This window comes from Lineus longissimus, chromosome 10, assembly GCF_910592395.1.
Source record: "Lineus longissimus chromosome 10, tnLinLong1.2, whole genome shotgun sequence".
In the NCBI taxonomy this organism is placed as follows: Eukaryota; Metazoa; Nemertea; class Pilidiophora; order Heteronemertea; family Lineidae; genus Lineus; species Lineus longissimus.
In genome coordinates, this window is record NC_088317.1 from 15,941,887 (window position 1) to 15,962,425 (window position 20,539).

General features: G+C 42.0%; 2 protein-coding genes across 2 annotated transcripts in view; both read left to right on the forward strand.

Annotated features, from left to right (window-relative positions):
- Positions 1-316: 316 nt before the first annotated feature.
- On the forward strand, positions 317-4,685 carry LOC135494822 (uncharacterized). Its single transcript, XM_064783108.1, has 8 exons — positions 317-412; positions 840-1,091; positions 1,556-1,653; positions 2,102-2,278; positions 2,560-2,821; positions 3,085-3,204; positions 3,783-3,890; positions 4,519-4,685. The coding sequence occupies exons 1-8, from the start codon at positions 328-330 to the stop codon at positions 4,665-4,667; spliced, it is 1,251 nt and encodes a 416-aa protein (XP_064639178.1). The 5' UTR covers positions 317-327; the 3' UTR covers positions 4,668-4,685.
- A 3,152-nt stretch (positions 4,686-7,837) lies between these two features.
- Positions 7,838-20,539, forward strand: part of LOC135494379 (uncharacterized) — a 104,654-nt gene continuing 91,952 nt past the window's right edge. The window contains exon 1 of the mRNA XM_064782298.1: positions 7,838-7,939. The gene's annotated coding sequence lies outside the window, so the exon portion shown is untranslated. The remainder of the gene's footprint in view (positions 7,940-20,539) is intronic.

Below are 20,539 nucleotides of genomic sequence, written 5' to 3' on the forward strand. Positions count from 1 at the left end.
CTCCAGGTTGATTGGAGATTTTCCACTCGTAAAACGTGCTGATTTTAGTAATGGTGCGTGTACACTGATAAAAGCATTATACAAAGTTTCATTACATTGGCGTACTGCAGTGCTGCCTTTTTATTCTAATACCAAGGTACAAATATCAACAATGCACACTGTACGAGCCATGAACCTGACATAGAGGTTGGCTAGTCGTTTATACAAGAAGAATTTAGACAAACAGTGATAATTTCGGAAAAATGTGAGTTATCAGCCTTGATAACCAGTATCCACACCAACTGGGAACTCTCTGTGTTTCAACATGCCCGTCTGTGCATTTACAAGATGGCACACGCCGAGATGATTGTATCACTGGCATTTGTTATGTGTCTCCTCCTGAATGGTATACATGGAGCCGTTGTTGATGAAGGTTTGTGAATTTTAGAGGGCACGTCGTGGTAGTTGTCAGTTGTTTTCTGGTTGTGATAGTTAACCTTGGGTAACTCTTTGCCATTGCTGTTAATATGAAGTGTATGTACTCGTATATTTATAATCTGCATTTGATTGAGATGATGGTGGTCGTGAGACGAACTTGTTTGCACCACTTTTGCGGAACGTGTGTCTTCTTGGCTCTTTGGCTCGAGCCGAACCGTGCAATAAAACGGCCCTGTCAATTTATACTATACAGAAGAAGTATGATAATCTCATTATGTGGACCCCCAAGACTTGTTCAAGTGTCGAAAGAATCTTTGACGTCATCCTTGTTATTTTCCGTGTTGACAGAGTGCCCCTACCCCCATAACACTCCTCGCACCGCAACAAAATACATCTTCCTTGCTTTCCCACTAAATTTCCAGACTGCGAGATTGTCCGTATAAAGGATGTATCCCACGACTCCCCAGCCAGTGCCGTCTACCAGCCAAGCTCAGTAGAAGACTGCGCCGAAATATGTAAGGAGGACAACCGTTGTCTGGCTGCAACTTTTGAGAAAGCAAGATTCAAATGCGCCCTGCATTATATGATAACACCGCTTAAGGGAAATACAGAGGTTAAGAATCACGAATATGATTTTCTTGTGAAGAAGTGTCCGGAGAAAGTTAAAAACGAAGGTAAATTTGCTCGCGCCATCTGTCTTTAGGGTACATGTACACACACGTAATCGCACTCTTAATGTCTTTACGATACTCTGTACATGTAGAGTCTGCCTGCTATTATGAAGACCGACTCCGATAGTTCAAAAAAGTTGAAAATTTCTAATCGTGTTGATGAGCACTGGTTTGTACTCTGTGTACTGCTTAAGTGTCAACAATCTTGTCGTTGTGTAAACAAATATCCAATTAATATCAATGTTTCAGCGAAATTAGACTGAACTACGGCATTGTGTATTTCTATTTTCCTGAGCCACCGTTGAATACAGCGGACACGAACGGTGTACCCCTTTAAACATGCGTCAACTCGCTTTCAGTGTCACCCTGCTAATGTTATGTATGTACAGAAGATCGCGTCTGTAAGTTTTGAAATGTGTCTTGTTCCATGGTTTTCATCATTAAAATCGTGCTAAACGTCATTTTAGGATGCCGCATGCTCACCCTCACTGGTCGTCAGAGGCCTAATACAATATTCAGCAGATACAGGTTAGACAGGAGTGATGATTGCAAGCTACTGTGTAAGGTATCTAGTATTTTGACTCTTGTTTCATCTCGATCTGCCCGTCTCTACAAACATGCTCTGCGCTGTCAACATACTGAACTTCGTGAGTTAGCTATTAGTATTCACATTTAGGGTCACTCTGACTGTTTGGTTCACACCTCATTTGATCTTTATTGCCCTATTTTGGTAAGCCTTGGTATTTTTCACAGGTTTTTAAAACATCAGGGAAAAGTCTGACAATGTCGGACTTTTGTCGGATATATCAGGAAAAAGTTAGAAAAACCGTTAAGAAGTCCGAAACAGCCTCTTACATTACTGATTATACGGTGACTGAGTTGAGAATAGGCTGCTATGAAATGCCTGATTGATTTCACTTTCATCACTATGCAGGTCGATTTGTTTTGAAACTAATTTAAAAAACTTACATTTATATACTAATCCCACTAATGTTAGGTTTCCCCTTGAACAGGTAGACCCCGGATGTGTAGCAGCCTCCTACGAAAAGCCGTACACCCTCTGCTGGATCCATTACGAACTAGGCTACGTGTTGCACGACCGAAGCGACCAATTTTACGATTACTACGCCAAGGCGTGCGAGGCAACCATTGAGATCTGCAGCATAACCGCCACAGAAGATGCCAGACAGGTAGGACGAGAATCTTTGTCATGTTCATGGACTTCGCGGGTGAAGCCGGCGAAGCATCGGGTCCTCTTGACGAAGCGTCTAGCCCAGCTTGACTTGAAAAATTGATTGGACAGGACGGGACCGGATTAAAAGAACAATAGTTTGCTCTGAAACCAGTTAGCAAGCAACCAAGTAACCGTTGCAGGTCAGTCTTAAACTAGACTTCGCAAATATTCTATTTCGAATCTATTTCGAAAGCGTTGGTATACCTTCTGCGTAAAGCAAGGCTGCTGATGTTTTAGGTTACCGAAGTCTACAAAGAGGTTGATGTCCAGACAGCCTATGAGTGTGGGGAAGATTGCGAAAGAGATGATAAATGCCATGCTGCGACCTTCGTTAAACCCAAGGTCGAACTGAAGGAGAACATCTTTGTTTTGCCACCGAAGAGACCCGCATTTTGTCTGGAGTACGAACAAGTTGGAGAGGTCAAAGCAGGCGATCTCGCGAAGGGGAATTTCGTCCACATCAAGAAGAGTTGTGAGGTCATCCAAGTCCGGCAACCAGGTAACATGCAACTGCAGGGATGTAGTTCGCGAAGGCGGGGCGGGGTTTTCAAGTGCCTCACAAGTAGTCACCAAAAATATGTTTATGACCATGATTTTTGCCGAAACTTTTCATAAAGTGTCATTAACTTTGCCTTCCTCCGCCCCGAGAGCCTTTTGCCTCCCACAAGGCCAAAAAGCTAGCGAAGTCCCTGAACTGCCATTCTTGAATTGATTCTCTTATTTGGTTGTATTCCTCCGATTGAATTCACTATTTATTTTCAGAAATTGACCTTTGTGCCTCCAATCCGTGCCTTCAGGGGTCAAAATGTCGTGCAATTAATGGCACCCATCGATGTATCTGTGAGATGGGCTACGAGTATTTGGAGGACAAAGGATGTACTTGTAAGTTAGAAATATCATTATGTAGTTTAAAGTGAATTTATTCCTGCGTTCTGGCTGTGAGTTTGACAAAGGACCAATTTGGGACGAATTAAAATTAAGGTAGAATGGGGTAATTGTAGCCCCTGCTTATGATATTGATTGATATCCCCATGCATCAAACAATGCAGGGGCTACAAATAAACCGGGGCTACAATAGCATTCCGCGAAGATGACGTCACTGCAGCTGCTGCCCTCTATTTCCCCATCACTGAATTACAGGCAATGTCGGACAAACATGCGGTTTCGTAATGGATTCAGGCTTTCTAACTAGGGCAGTTAGATTCAATCTGGCACATGTCCGATAGTTGGAAATACTACATAATTGTTCTGAATATTTCTCTCTCCGACTCTATGGTATCATTCATGCTAAAAACAATGCAGGGTCAAAGATAATTGACTGTAATTCAGCGATAGGGAAATAGAGGGCAGCAGCTGCAGTGACGTCATCTTTGCGGAATGCTATTGGAGAGTCGTGCACATTGCCGTTTTGAGGAATGTGCGAAAACTCACTATTGTTGCTCACATAATTAATTTTTCAGACACATGTCATGATAACTTTGGCAAAACCTACTACGATGGTGATGAAGTCACCTTCAAGTGTTCAACACACAGGTGCAGCAAGGCGGAGGGACTGCAGGTCGAGTTGGGTATGTATATGCCCATATGTCCACGCCATTCAACGCGTTCAAGGCCGGGGACGGGATGGGGCTGCTAGACTACAGGCTGGGAGGTGGTCTGTGACAGTATTAAAGGGGACTGACTACAGGCAAGAGTATTAGGGACCCAATTGACCATGTGCTGGTGACTGATATGCACAGTCAGAGGACTGGGTCGTGTTTGATTCGCCATTAAATGTTTTCCTCGTACAAGCGAGAATAGTTTCGTGCTGTTGTCAGATGGGGAGAGGACACCTATTGGCGACTTCGTGTAACTTGATCCGATAAAATTGGCTCCTGCCTTAGACTCCCTTAATTACTCTAATTACTATCATTTGCTTATCGTTTCAGCGTGCCAAACATCAGATGGCTGTTGTCGTCCCGATGGCTCCTTATACTTCTCCTGTAACGAACAAGACCATGATGTATAGTCTTCGACAGTTTTATTCTCTCTCTTGTTTTAACTCTCGGCGTTGTCATTTCAGCCTGTGAGACTTCAGATGGCCAGTGTGTCTCGGATTGTTCCTCAGACCCCCCTGCATCATACACGGCCAGTATGCGGCCTGTGACAGCGTTTAAAAATCGTCTACTTATGTAACCCATGGTGTTGTTATTTCAGCCTGTGAGACTTCAGATGGTCGGTGTCTCCCCGATGGTTCCTCAGACTTCACCTGTATCTTAAACGGCGCGAAGGAGGAGCATTGTATGTGCTACATTGATTCTTCTTCTTCCAGTGTCATGTACTTCCCTCTCTTGGAAACTGAGTAAAGTACGCACACAACTGCAGGAACTTCTCTGAGCCGTTTATTGTAGAAATGACGAGACACACTCACAGTCTGGACATATATCTGATATGAAAGTATTCAAACAGTTCAGTGTTGTTTGTGTCTTTTCTCCATGTTGTCGTGGACGGCTCAGAAAATTTGCCACAGTAATTAAAACTTAGTCGAGTTTTGTTTTATTCTAACATCTATGATTTAAACAATAAAGTTAGCTGTTTTTCTGTAAAACTCCTCAATGCAATGTTATGTCATTTACTTCGTTTTCGCGCCAGCGGTCTTGATTTTTAGCTCACCTCTGGGGAGCTTATACGCTACCGTGGCGTCCGTCGTCCGTCGTCGTCCGTTAGCGGAGCACGTTTCGTCACCGCTAGGGCTTGATGGCTAAAACTTGGTGTGATGGTAGCTTTGGGCAATATGCCATGACGTACCGTCACAGAGGTCAAAGTTCACTAAATCACCGATAGGTGGCACATTTCGTTTCTATTTGAGCTAGAAGGTTCTAAACTTGCGAGGACATATATCTAGGGACCCTCTATTCTACCCCAAAAATTTGTCCCGCTCGGACTTCAAATATGGCCGCCAGGCGGCCATCTTGAAAATTAAACAAAGTCCTATTACTCGGAAACTAATGATCGGATTGCAACCAAACTTAATGTGATTATGTATCGATGTACTCTTATGAATATCCCTAATTTTCATTCAAATCCCATGATAAAAAAGGCCGCCAGGCCGCCATCTTGGAAATCCAACGGAGTCCTATTACTCCTAAACGGTTGAACAGATGTCAACCAATTTCCATGTGACATGTAAACTCTTCAATAACCCTGAAATTCAGTCAACTTTATAACCAAAATGCTATACTTAGATGGTACCGGTAATTTTCTTTTGTGCCATTGAGACGAGAAGTATAATATTATTCAATGGAATCAAAACTGGTGAAACTAGCCAGAAACTGCTCCCACCATATCCACTGCAAATGACATGCATTATACTTTACCCGAGGTGAGCTGATGGTCCCTGGACTCATTCATCGAGATATAGACCGTGCGGTCGAGATAAACATGCTGCGACGGATTCGACAGAACAAAGACAATGAAATGGCCAGGGCCATTGTGCTCACCTCATGTGGAGGAAAGATGGATAAAGAGCATGGTCTTGTGTCATGTAGTGTTAGGTTTGATGTAGGTCCAAGCAATTACAATTTCCCCAAAATGGCCAATTTACAGTACATTCGACCTCTGTGACCTTGAAAAGTAGGTCAAATCAAAGAAGACCCGGGTGACACATTGAATGGTTGTTAGAATTAGATGTACCTATGATATAAAATTGGTGCCAATCGGGCAAGTCATTACTAGGAATAATGGCATTTTGAAGAATTTAGGATTTGGCCCCCTCCCTGGAGGCCAAACGGCAAATCAGATCGCACCAAACTTCGGTACCTGAGATCACCTGACCAAGGGGTACATGTGTACTTAATTTGTGATCAATAGTCATTGCAGTTAAGAAACGTGCCATTGTTACGGCCTGACGGCGAATTTACGCCATTTGACCTCTGTGACCTTGACAAGAAGGTCAAATTAAAAACCTGTGTGACATATACTGTATGGTGGTTAGATGTACCCATGATATCAAATTGGTGGCAATCGGGCAAGAAGTTAAGGAATAATCACATTTTTAAGGTTTTTGGATTTTGCCCCCTGGTGGTCAAGTGGTGAATCATATTGGACCAAACTTCGGTCCCTGAGATCAGCTGACTAAGGGGTAAATGTGTACCAAATTTGGTATCAATAGTCATTGCAGTTTAGAAACGTGCCATCGTTACATCCTAACGGCCAATTTACACCATTTGACCTCTGTGACCTTGAAAAGGAGGTCAAATCAAAAACCCGGAGGATATATGATGCACCTTTGCTAGAAGTACCTACCATATTTTTTTCAAAATTTCCCGACTACTATTGAGGGAGATATTGCATATTTTCACTTTTAACGTTTGGCCCCCTGGTGGCCAAACCATGAAACGAATCGGACCGAAACTTGGTCTCCCAGGTGTCATTACATAAGGGTACATGTGTACCAAGTTTCAACTCAATAGCTCTAACAGTTACGAAACGTGCCCTGCTAACGGACGACGGACGACGACGACGACGACGACGACGCCGACGACGACGACGACGACGACGACGACGACGACGACGACGACGACGACGACGACGACGGACGACGGACGCCACGGTATGGGATAAGCTCACCTCTGCTAAGAGGTGAGCTAAAAACGAAGTGAGTTTTCAGTATGTTTTGTGTGAACGACTCGTTAGATTTCAGGTGTAATAGAATTGAAATTAACACATCACTGTAGGGTCCCTGTAGTACAAAAATCGAGAGGGATTGGGTGGAGCTCAATTTCTGCCCCAAACCATTGGCCAAAACGCCTCGCAGGTTTTGGCCGAAACTCGATTTTGGCCGAAACCCTCCCTCGATTTTTGGCCGAAACCGAGGCTTAACCTTGGTGAGACAACCAATACCTCCAGTTCGGTATCAATTCCTTAAATGAAGACGATGGACTCTGATTGACCCACAAGATAGGAAGTGCTATCAATTTCTCCTTAAGAAAAGCTCAGAATTGATACGAGTTTGAAGATATCGTTGTCAATAGCCTTTTGGTTGGCGCTAACGACAGAAATTCTGAACAACTCAAGCTTCTGTAAAATCATTGATTGTGCGAGTTGTTGAGGTTGTTTGGAGATGGCACTGCCAACATTGTGGTGCCAACAATTTCCAAGAAGATGCCATGCAGACGACAGATTGAATATTGTTTCCGCACATGCTCGACTGTCCTAGTTTGACCTAAATGAAAGCCATATAAAATAATCCCATATGATTGGTCAGTTCGCAAGACTGTCCCGATGATGCAGATTTGAAGGCGTTCGACTGGCCGACAAAAATTTATCCCGATGTCAACACGACAGTCTGTCAAATGCATCTTTGGTAATCCCTGATGTGATGAAATATTTGGTGAGGTTGTTAGAAGATGTCGTGTCAACCTCCTTGGTGATATCCAAGATACAAGACGACACTAGTTTCTTTCCTTCCCGCCAGACGTCCTTCAAAAATTGCTTTCTTATTAGGCTGCTTGTGTCGTGACGCACGCGACATGTGGAAATTCCTACGGAGTGTCGATGTGCATTTATCATGTTTATTCGAGTTGGGAATATCCTTCTAACCTGAACAGGATATAAGCTTTTAACTGGACAGCGTGACGTAAGTGTCAATTCCTCTCTTTGCATGTCGTTCAGTTAAGTCTTGAAACTCCGGCATTTACGAGTATTTTTACGGGTTCACATTTTACAACTGATTTTCCTATACAATCCATGAAATCTTTTTTCGGAAAGTTCTTGGAAACTTAAAAGTGAAATGCTTGGCCCACACAACTTCATTATATATGACATGTTTCTTTTGACATGCTTGAAACCTTTTTGGTGTGTTCTAACAAGCACGAAGACGCTCATTATGGGGAAACTTGATATGCTAACAGCGAGTGTGGCGCTTTGATTTCCCCCTTTCATCTCAAGTGGTCATCGCGTTTACTATTTGTTATGATATTTGAACCAAGCATCTATTAAAGCTCTGAAATTGGGCAGAATATATGCGTAAACAATAATACCAGATCGGATTATAAAGAAGAAATTCTGCTTTCGCGTAATGTATTTCGAAATTAGTCCAATCCGAAGCTGGACGCGACTTCGGCGAGGTACATTGTAGACTGTTCAAAAGGTTGCACTGAAATGAACCTCTTTTCCCCTTCAGACAACCACGAAAACACTCGTTATTGGTAAACTGATCTGTTCTACATTGATCTGCTAACAGCGTTGCTTTGATAACCTGCCCCTTTCATAAGATTAATTGCATTGGCCATACAATTGGGTTTATTAGAACTTGGCGATAACGAGTGGTGGTCTGTAACTAGCTTATGCAGCCGTTACCCACTAATATCACGATAAATAAAAAATGGGTCTATCTTGCTGATGAACAGAAAGACAATGCTTGTTGATTAGTTCCGATGGCAGTTCAAATGCACACAGTCAGGCAGTAACTCCGTTTTCGTTGTTCAGAGAAAGTGAGAGTAGATTTTTTGTCTGTAACTGAGAAAGAGCTTATCATAGTATTTTCAAAGCATCATACCGGGTACTAAATTTGAACAGATCTAATAGGGCCTAGTTTGTGCACCTATCCAAATCGATTCGAAAAGGACTTTGCAAACTGAGACATTTCATGTTTCATGTGAGTCTTCAACATCACAGTATCTTCCTTCCGAAGTCCCTGACCGATCTTATATCTATCTCCATTCCACAGTTTGCATAATATTGACAACAAACTAGTCTTCTCGGGGTTGCTTTTTCCCGAAATGTTATTTTTTAAAGAAATTTTTGCAAATCGTGAAAAAATAAAGTGGGGTTTACAGTAGGAAGTTTTCAAAACCTTGCGAACGAGTCAAGTCAAGTTCTATGGGACACTTTTACGCAACAATCGTAACGTTAACTAAGTAGCAAGCGAAATCATTCGTAGGTAGGCCCCTACGCTTCAAAACCCGTCGTTGATTTCATACATATAGATCGTACGTCGTTGTTCGTACATATAGCTCTTCATGAGGGTTTCTAAACCTGCCTAAAATTCAGAAACACCTTAATATCCACATCGCCAACCTTTACGCACCCTTTCAAGTGCACTTCTTCAGAATACATGTACATTCTTTAAACAAAAATTGACAAACTTATCCGCTGGGTAACCGTAATTTCTTTCATGTATTACTGACTGTCGATGCTTCGAAACTTTTTATTCGGCGCAAACATGGGTAGTCACCTGAAATATCTGCGAAAGACAGGCGTTGGCAGAGTTTATTTACACGTACATGTATGCTTCTATGATTAAATAGAATATTAACAGTGTCTTGAAAGTGTCTTGGTATACTATTAATTTTGACGCTTTGTATAACGCCTGCACGATTTTCCCAAGCAAGACTCCTACATATTGACCTTGTCGTTTGTCACCTGTCATTTTCTAATGTTGATGAATTATTCAAGCGATGGGGTGATCCTTTTGTTGTACTAGAAAGCAAACATTAGTACGTTTAAGTTGGAGCAAAACAAACAGCTGAAAGGAAATCACTGATGTTTGTTTGATGATCGCATGGGTAGATCTTCTCCATCGAAAATGACACACGTCAATTCTCACTTAGCAGCAGAGTAACTTTTAGCAAAGACTAAGAATTTGGAACCATACTTCAGCGTCTTTTAACTACGTTATAAATAACTTGCTCTGGCAATGACATAAGGTATCATCAGCAGTGTATGACCGGTCATACACTGCTGGTATCATCAACAATTCACAATGAATTATTGATATTATGAAGAGACTCATATGTCATGACCTCTGCTCGACAGTACAAACTAATGGTTTGCCGGTTTACGTGATGTTTAATGGAAGGGTGTAAAAAACAGAAGTCACACAGCGGGAGGAACCACAGCGCGTGTCACCTAACGCCACTATTAACTGTTGACCCTCCCATGGATATTGTTGTAACCAAGTTGATATTCCCGGGAAATTACACATCTATATTACCTCGTATTGAACCTCAAGTCTCCCTTTTGCTTATTCGTACATACTGACCAAGTTTAAGACACCGCAAGACTGCTCCAAAAAACGCCGGGGATATCCGTGGTATAGTCTCAGCATCGCGGGCTACAAAATCCACCGAACGGGTGCGGCATCGTCCCCTTCGTCGTTTGCCTCCAATACTCTCGGTCGGATGATTAATTTGGGATAACTCAAGATTACTTGCAAAATATTGATTACAGATAAAAACGAAAACTCAAAAATTCAGCCCGGGGTGATGATATTTTAAGATAGAATATTAGGAGGGCGGCCAGGTTTGTCTTGTTAGAAATGCATGAAAAAGGTATGAGGTCAATATTAGTAAAACAAGGAGATTTCTTGGATTCAAGCAAAATTTTCTTTTTTTGCGAGAGAGGACACATGCACCACCAAAACCACCTACGTCTGATGTGTTCATGGCCGAGAAGTACATGTACCTTCTAGATCTTGCACTCCGTCACTCCGGCACTCTAAACAAAAGTACATCTCTATAAAGAACAGTTCGCTGTCTATTATTGGAGTTGATTTCATGACTTGTGAGGCTGTCTTATTTCCCAATACGACCTGTACGGCGTACGCGACTTGAAAATCCACTTGACGAATTGCATCAGGAATACTCAGAGATATTTTAAAAAAAGGATACATTGGATAAATGAAGATTGCCTAAAACTAAAACTTAAAAAATAAAGGATACTTTTTACGCAAAACGTAAATAGAGGAAGTTTGAAATTACACTGCAGGAAAGATTATTATGACTAAACTTCGCATTTTATGTGGGATTACAAAAACAAGTAGATCTTTATTTTGAATACTGTTCCTACTCTACTGGGGATATGCGCGACTCGTAAAGTACATTTCAAACTAGATTACTCTCCATCATCTCAAAAAAGATACTCGAGAGGAATATTTGTTTCAATTTTGTTGATGAGACGTGGTCATGTTTCCCAATATGACATGAACGGCAACTTCGAAATCCACTTAACAAATTGCATTTCAGTTCTGGAGAAATTTAGCAATATCTATTTCTGGAGATATACATATTTTCAGATATTACAAATCTCGTCAGCGAATTTTTTTCTCTTTTGTTACAAGGCCTGCACATTTTCAAGACAAGTGCTAATGATTACCGTACTTGGGGCTTGATGATTGCCTCCTGAGTGAAATGGTGGAACTTCGTCGAGGGTCGTCCTACTCCCCGAGATCTGAGAGCACCCCTGCATTAGTAGTGCCGAGCACCAGGTGCAGTTAGGCATTTTGGGACTGGTCTTTCTATAAATCAGCTCCAAATCTCTGGAACCTCTCATCAGGAGAACAGAGAGTTTCCTCACACCTTTTCAAACGATAACGCTAACGTTAGTGACCCAACCTCTAAACAAAATCAAGGCCTTGTCCCTGCCTCGTTTTGCGGTTGGGTCAGGATTCTGCCGACGAAAATTTGGAATGTACACCTAGCTTCTGTGATAAACGAATCTCCATGTACACATATCATTGGATTAACGATTTTCCGGTAGCGGATGAACGACTTCGCTATCCAGTGTGTCCGCCAGATTTATGACACCACTGGGACAGCTTCCCAGCATGAGTATTTTTAGAGTATGATTGAAATAATAGCATAATTTGAACTCTAATATCCGCTACCCTATAAATCACATCAACGAGGCAATTTTTGATTGAGAACTGATATATTTAATCCATGTAATGGAGTGTTCTTTTTTGAGTAAATTAAAATCGAGATAAAACGCATTTGGCTTTTAATCATAAAAGTTACGAGTTTCTAGCAACTTTACGACTTTGTACAGGATTTGGCGGATTTAAAGCTATATCTTTTAAAATTGCCATGATAAACTCTGCCTTACTCCAAGACTACAGAATGTGACAAAATTAAAAAGCGGAGAAAAAACACCTTAGCTCCGGAAAGATGAGGAACTTCATCGGCGATTATAGATTACATCATTTTTCTATTTTGTAGTTTATGCAATTTTAGGACAGAGCTGTACCCCAAATACCTTAAAAGCGATTTTCAGATCTCTGGCCTGATCACTTGTAAAACAATAGCATTCCGCGACGTTACTATTTATAGCTCACAAAGTCATTTGAATAAGATATTGATGACGTTTTAGTCACGTGACAGTCGGACATCGACATTTATTTCTACACATTTGAGCTTATTTCAAAGTCAATTATCTTTGACCCTGCATTGTTTTTAGCATGAATGATACCATAGAGTCAGAGAGAGAAATATTCAGAACAATTATGTAGTATTTCCAACACTCGGACATGTGCCAGATTGAATCTAACTGCTCTAGTTAGAAAGCCTGAATCCATTACGAAACCGCATGTTTGTCCGACATTGCCTGTAATTCAGCGATTGGGAAATAGAGGGCAGCAGCTGCAGTGACGTCATCTTCGCGGAATGCTATTTCAGTACAAAGCATGCTGCTATTTTTACCGATTAAAAAGGGTATCGATATTTCATTAGAGTTGATTGTGTTAGTTATTTATGTAGCCAACAGTCCGCCCCTTATTATAATGCTCATGCCACTTCTTTAATTCGATTAAGAAAACTATCCAGCATTCTTTCTTTCATCTTATTAAATTGGACATTAAGTCAATGCCCCAGTGGTGAAATGGCTATTTAATTTTAATCTAATATAAGTTTATTGAGCGCCAATATACAAGAGTACAGAACATAAACAATAAAAATACAAACAAACGAAGGAACACAATGATTGCACTCAATAGGGACACCCAGAGGGATCATAGACCCATAATAGGGGTCCCCTAAAAATTAATACATATAATGATAAAAATCAATCAATATTGGACTTTAAAAAAAATAACAGGCACAGAGAGATTTAAAATCTACAGTTAGTGGCGCTATGTTGAGGGCTAAAAGCCTGTCCTTATAGCTCAGTTGGTCGCCGAGCTTTTGCATTGGCTTACTCAACAGAATCATTAAGAATGCAGCAGTTGCTCCAAGCGGGTTTAGTTTGGTGCATTGGGTTCCTCCACAAGTTTTTGTAGTCGTTAGCTTGGCTTGTTAAATCATCTTCGGAAGTCGTTCGCAAGGAGGATTTGAAACGGAACCCGTGTACAGGAAATGTTTGCTAGATCAATTAAACATAGATGCAGATTGATGTATCTCTGTTGATGAGACTCTTGAGAAATTGGATGAAACTTAATTTCCTGAAATATCATTCTAGAGTTAATAGCAGCAGTGCTACATATTGATTCCTGGGTTTGCGCGTCATGGTTACCGGCAGGATATCAAACTCCAGTGTTATTGATGAATCGCCTCGACAGAATGCAACGCGAAACTAGAGTTCAAAAGACTGGCGAAACAAATCAATTTGGTGTTTGGTCAAAATATACAGCGTTGTCGTCACCATGGCTTCTTGGTAAAGTGCCTTGATATGTCGCTGGATTAGGCCCCGGGTAAAATTAAGTTACATTGTACTTTGTGTTTCTGGAGTTGTTACATGCTGAAAAATACTTCAAAGGTAACCCACAGCAGCAGCATTTGAATAGAACTATGGCTCTAAAGCATTTGACATTTCATTGAAAAAGGTTTTTTGATGTGGCCATATCTAAATTTGTCCTTCGGTTACACTCGGGGCTAGTTTCAGCCTTTTCTAGGCATGTTAGGTCTGTAATTGCATTGGTGAATAAAATTCAGACATTTATAACATGATCTGGAACTGCTACAAGCTGTTAAAAGCATTTGCACGATCTTTGACGTGTCCAAGGAAGGCAACTAAGGAATTGTCTTAAAACTTTCGGGGTGATGTCTTCTATTGTGATTGTCATCCAATATTGAAACTGAGAGCTCCTTTCTCAATAAAGAAGACTCCGGTGGCAATCCAATAAATATGGCTTGCAGTTCCTTTTTGATAAGTTACCTCCGATGGGACAATTTATCAATTGGATATTTGAAAACCTCCAACATTGTTGTCATTGGATTATTGGACATTTTTCGATTACAGAATATTTCCTTCAAGTTCAATATCTGTTGCCGAGGTTGGCAATAGGGCCGTTTAGACGACAGGCGAAAAGACCGCATTCGGATCGAATCTGGATGAATCCGGATTAAAACCACCCAAGGCGATGGTACCTTTTTAGTCCGGATGCAACCACATTAGGGCCGTTTAGACGACGCGAAAAAATCCGGATGCGTCCCGAATCCGGATTAATTTTTCGTCGTGTAAACGCAAAAAGATCCGGATCAATGTGGTTGCATCCGGACTAAAAAGGTACCATCGCCTTGGGTGGTTTTAATCCGGATTCATCCAGATTCGATCCGAATGCGGTCTTTTCGCCTGTCGTCTAAACGGCCCTATTGATCCGGATCTTTTTGCGTTTACACGACGAAAAATTAATCCGGATTCGGGACGCATCCGGATTTTTTCGCGTCGTCTAAACGGCCCTTATGTGTGACTCTACCAAAGTGATGAGGAATTATCTGGGATGATCGAGTGGCAAAATAGATCAGGGTCCATAAGGAATCCATCTGGAATTTCCTAAAATGTCTCAAACAACACCATTTATCAATTGGATTTTCGATTTGATATCCATTTTCATTATCATAGGATATTCCTTTAATGTCACTGTTTTTGAAATGTTTATGTGACCTAGATAAAAACGTGTGTATAAAAGTCACGAGTATAGACGATTAATAGAGGAATCCCCTACTGCGATTGGCAAAGTCAATATGTGGTGCTATCCCTTTTGATTAATGCCTTTGACCACACTCAATATCATTTGGATTTTTAAATGTCGAACATTTTGATAGGATTCTTGGACATTCCTTCAATGTCAGTTGGTGAAGAGGCTGGCTGACCTTGGGTGCACATCTGTATAAAAAGAATAGGGAATCGCCTTCGGCGAGTGCTACAGAATAATATCGCCTTCCCCAGCTTGATAAATGCTTTGACTGTACCCTATATCAACTGGATTTAAAGTAACCTCCAACAGCGTTGTAGGATTATTGGGCATTCACTCAATGTCTGCTCGTGAAGTGGCGATGTGGCCTTGGGGTACAATATATGAAATATGAATCCCCTATGCCGAGCTAAGTAAATCAGTTACCATGAATCTGTTGTGGCGTCTATTGTCAGTGATAAATCCTCTTGACAGGATATTGTGTATCAAGTGGATCATCCCATTCTCCAACCTTGTCCATCGTCCCATTCTCCAATCCTGTCCATCGTCCCATTCTCCAATCCTGTCCATCGCCCCATTCTCCAACCCTGTCCATAGTCCCATTCTCCAATCCTGTCCATCGTCCCATTCTCCAATCCTGTCCATCGTCCCATTCTCCAATCTTGTCTTTGGACATTTTTCAATGACAATGTCTGTTGCTGATGTTGATATGTGACGTAGGTGGAGAGCGGGATGAAGAGGACCAGAAATCCTCCAGAGCTAGTAACTAATTAAATGTGTGAATGCCTGATCTGACCAGACACTGTCTTTATCAGTTGGATTTTCCAGATCTCCAGTTCCGTATTTTTGTTGGACATTGTTATATGATTGTGTGGCTATGCGTCCTTCGGGTAAGTGGCGGAATCCTTTAGATGAACGAGTGACTTTGAGAAATGCCGCATGGCTATTTTCCCGGGGTTTAAACAGCATGATTGCTAGGTGTATTAGCTTCTTTTTTGTTTGCTATACGCTTCATCTATATATTTGCAACTCGGAGACGTATCTTTTCAATGGAATGAACTGATCCTGTCATAAACTGTGCACAAGATACTGCCAGTGCTTCATAAATCAATGTGAGTGAAAAGAACATGTCACACGAATGGCCTTGAGATTGGTATAAGGATTTCGGGTAATCCACCCACTCGCTCTCTCATAAGATATTAAAGTCCTTTCCAGCCGCTGTTATTGATAAAGCAACTAACAGTAAAAGAATGTGGCCTTCCCTTGTAACAAGTTGCCTCCAACAGCATACTAATAAATCAGTTTGAGTTCCCCAGCTATGTCACTTTATCATTGGATATTTCTTCGATCAATGCTTCTGCCGAGAGACTATTTGGGCTGCACAGCTGACATAACACATTCACTGCCAGAGTTTCTAGAGCCCCATATATTGATGAAGCAACCAACAGGAAGAAATGTGGCCTTCCATTATGATAAATGGAGCAGGACACTGAATCAATTTGAGTTCCCCAACATTGTCACTTTAATATTAGATATTTCTTCGATCAATGGTTCTGTCGAAAATCTGTTTGGGCTGCACAGCTGATTAAGCACGCTCTCTGCTGGAGTTTTTAGAGCCCTGTATATTGATAAAGCAGCCAAGAGGAAACATCTGTGACCTTCCCTTATGATAAACTGAGCAGAATAAATCAATTCGAGGTGCCCGATATGCCATTTCAGTATCGCACATTCCCTCGATGTGTCTTGGCATAAGGTCGTTTAACCTTTGGATACCCGAGTCAACACGACTCAGCTGTGAACTACATGTACATTACAGCGAACACGTGTGGCCATGAGCCGGATACTAAATTATTTCGAGATGGCTGATGTTGTCATTGGATTATTGGATATCCCTTTGCATTTTGACCTTGGGGTCAACACGACTCAAGTGTAATGGGATACACGTGTGGCCTCGCTTTAAAGGCCTTCGCCGCTCGTAAAAAAATAAAATTTGTAATTGAATTGAATTTGAAGATTTCTAACTGCGTTAATACGTACATGTACGATACAATACAATATATTCCAACAGAAAGACTTAAGAGATTTTTGAAACGTCAAGTGGAAGACCTTGCCTTTATTATCTAAAAATGGCTTCATTTCAATTCCAATCAGTCCAAGGTTACCCCAGACTTTGGGCCAGATTGACCGGACTACGTGTACTTCCAACTCAAAACGAATTGCGAGACCCTTGCCTTGTGAAAATGCGCCTTCCCTTCCTCATCCGACGCATCGTCATTCACACCTCCGCCTAAGCCATGGCCCGCAGTTACGGTAAATCATCTCATATGTCTCGCAAGAGAATCAATAACATTGACAGTACAGACAATTAACTGCCCTCTCTCTGATCTTTTTCATCTCCGATCTTCGCCAGTGTTCAGCGAAAATCAATGTATGACAACAGACGGGGCTGGATTCCTTAACTGTTTTATTGAGAGTTTGGTTTTCTATTTTCGGCACGGACATACGAGGTTTTTGACACTGTACTTGATATTTTTTGCTTATCGGCAATGATCCGACGGCTATGGGAAAACCAGATTCACGCAGAACTCGACCCCAATTCGACGTCTATCCCGAGTGATGGGTGGGAGGGTACACTGTTCACATTGACTGTTGCATGATTTCAATAGCCAGTCTCTGACCGCAAGCACTCTTGCCCACAGTAAAAAAACAAACTTGTTGTCAGCTTTAGTCATGTTAACAAGAACACATGGTGTCATTTTGACCAATAATTCTGTCACGACTTTTTATGTAATTGTGGCCAGTGACTTGACGATTCACTGCGACTTCCCAAAGAAGTCCCCATCATCGTTTTTTCTTGACGAAATAAGAGGCATTCATCAGAGAAGTCAGTCACGAATCTTGTGGCGAATTCGTTCTGTGAGGTATTATCACAGAACCCGACGGAACCTCATTATCAGCGAAACCCTTGAATCAAGAATCTCGCTGACCACTTACTTAGCAATCCGTGGCAATAACTTCTACGAACCTGACCATCATCTAATTATCTTGGATGAAGCCACGCGTACTTTCCTGGCGTATCTTACCGCGTCGCAAACGAGCGATTTTTATCGCTGCGACAAATATAGCTGCTCGTGCTATTATTTATAAAAATATCGCACGTCTGCGGGTAAAACCGGTAATGGCTGGGTTTGCTATCGATTGCAGGTCGCAGCGATCTTCGATTCTTGTTGCCTAACCCCTGGATGACCACCGCAGACGAGAGGTTGTTCTCGCATGCAATCAAAATTACAGGTCTCAGCCATAAAACTCGCTCGTTTGCGGGGAGTTTTATTGTCAGCACCAAGGGATTATTCCGCCAAGGCCTTACATGACCTCACGAAATGTCCCGACAAGCATTGACAAATGGAGACTTTTCACAGCCTTGCGAAATCAATTTCATAATGCCTTTCTTATTCGAAATACGATGAGGAGGGATATCTCTGCCATTTGTTACTTTGATGTATATCAGCTTATCCTTGAACCAGGCTTTCGGATCAAGGTCTCTGAGTTCACGCGCTCAAAAAGCCGAAATTCGTCATAAACCTTGAACTAGCTGACCTCCAGTTTCATCGAAACCTATATATCAAGGATCTCCGACCACTTATTTTGTGGCAATCACCACCTCTAAGACCTAACCAGACTATCAATTATCTTGGGTGAAGCCACAAGTGTTATAAGTCTATCTCCTTTACGAGCCCCAACATGGTGAAGGAGATTCTTAACAAGGCCGTACGTGACCAATCTAGCCCACTGGGGATGAGGCTTGGGGAAGTTGTCCCTCTATCCCCACTCATCGTCGCCATTATTATGAAAAAATCAGTCTGAGACGCCACCAGATGACGTTGAGGTCACGCTGGTGGAAAGTGAGTTGGCTAAAATAGTTCTCAAAACATAAACGTACAACTCGATATTTTGCGGGGTTTTCCGTTCCATATATCGTATTGATATAGCCCAGTGATTTGATAAAGAACAGGTAGCTGGTTTTAACGTTTGAATGGCCTTTTTGAAAACAATTGTTAAAATCGACCTCAACAGAAGTAGTTTTTGGCGCCAATGACGTCATCAATGGCGCATTTGCACTGATGTTCGAGTCGAATTTTCGAATGGTACGTGACATCAATAAATGCTCCAACAAGTACAGAAGTGGGCGCTTTCCACGGTTATGGCGGCATGTCACGGCAGATGACGGTGAAAATCTATACATGTATTGTTATAGGAATCTACGTCGCTGCATCATGCAGAGATTACAACCATCCTGCTATGGTCGAACATTTTTCCTGTCACAACGGTAATCAATTAGATCACCGGCGAACCCTTCTGCTTCATTGGTTGATCCTTAGGCCAACTGGGCACGCGTAATAAGGCCTTCGAGCGTAGATATATAAGAATTCTTGCATCGCAATGATCCGTACCTTACGGTCGTCTGACCTTAAGAATTGTCCCGACAGGTAACTGGACACTTCTCACTGCTCTCATGGTGTCACGTCACCGCAATTAACGACTCGTCAATCGATTACTGTCTCGTACGGCGCGTCTCTATCGTGCTCAATACCTGCTTCCCTGCGCATCAATGCGTGTCGGAGTATAGTTTCAGGTGCGGCACGCACTCTCACGTTTCACCCGATTGCCGTTTTGCGGTGAGTCTCTGTCGTGCTCAAGACCAGCTTCCGTTCGCATCAATATGTCAAGTTTTATGATAACATCAGATGGTCAACATGCTTCGTGAACATGAGGTAATTTGCCAAGACGCAGACCGCGGATGCTGACGAAATCTCACACCTCTCGTATAGTAAGCGTGGCAAGCCGGTCGTTTCGACTGATAGCCAAGCGGTTTATTTCATGAGAAGATGCTGGCTGGTCGTGAGTCTTTTTGAAGACCAGAGATGATGTCAAATACGAAACCTTTTAGAAAAAACACTCTGATTCCGGGGGAGGGGGGGGGGGACATGATACATGTGATATGAATGAGTTAACTTCGATCCGTCAATATCATACACATGATAGATCTAGCCTTGGACATTAGGGGCGAACCGATTCATCTTTACGGCTGCGAAAACCAGCTGCTGTCTAACTCAAGGGCAAATCGAGCGATGAGCATCCTTGGGTTGGAGATGACAGGACATTATTTGGCTGTCAGCTCCATCACCTGCATGACCAGATCGTATTATCGAATCATCGCCATAAATATCCAGTCTTCGCAGTTCGGCTGCACGACCAATCTATCATCATGGCATCTACGAAAACCAGGCTCCGACGTAACTCAAGTGCAAATCCAGCGAAGCATCTTTTCACCGCAGCGAGCCGCGTATGTGATATTTCGGATCGATTTGCCGCTTTGAAGTCCTGTTCTCCTTTTATATCTGCTCCATCAGTTGGCGATGTTATTGGGGCAAAGATATTGGAATCATCCTTGCGTTGCCGGGTGAACTGGATTACATATACTGTATAGAACGTGTTCAGTTTTTATAATGAGATGCTTTCTTTTGCGTTGAGTCTCACATTCTAATGATA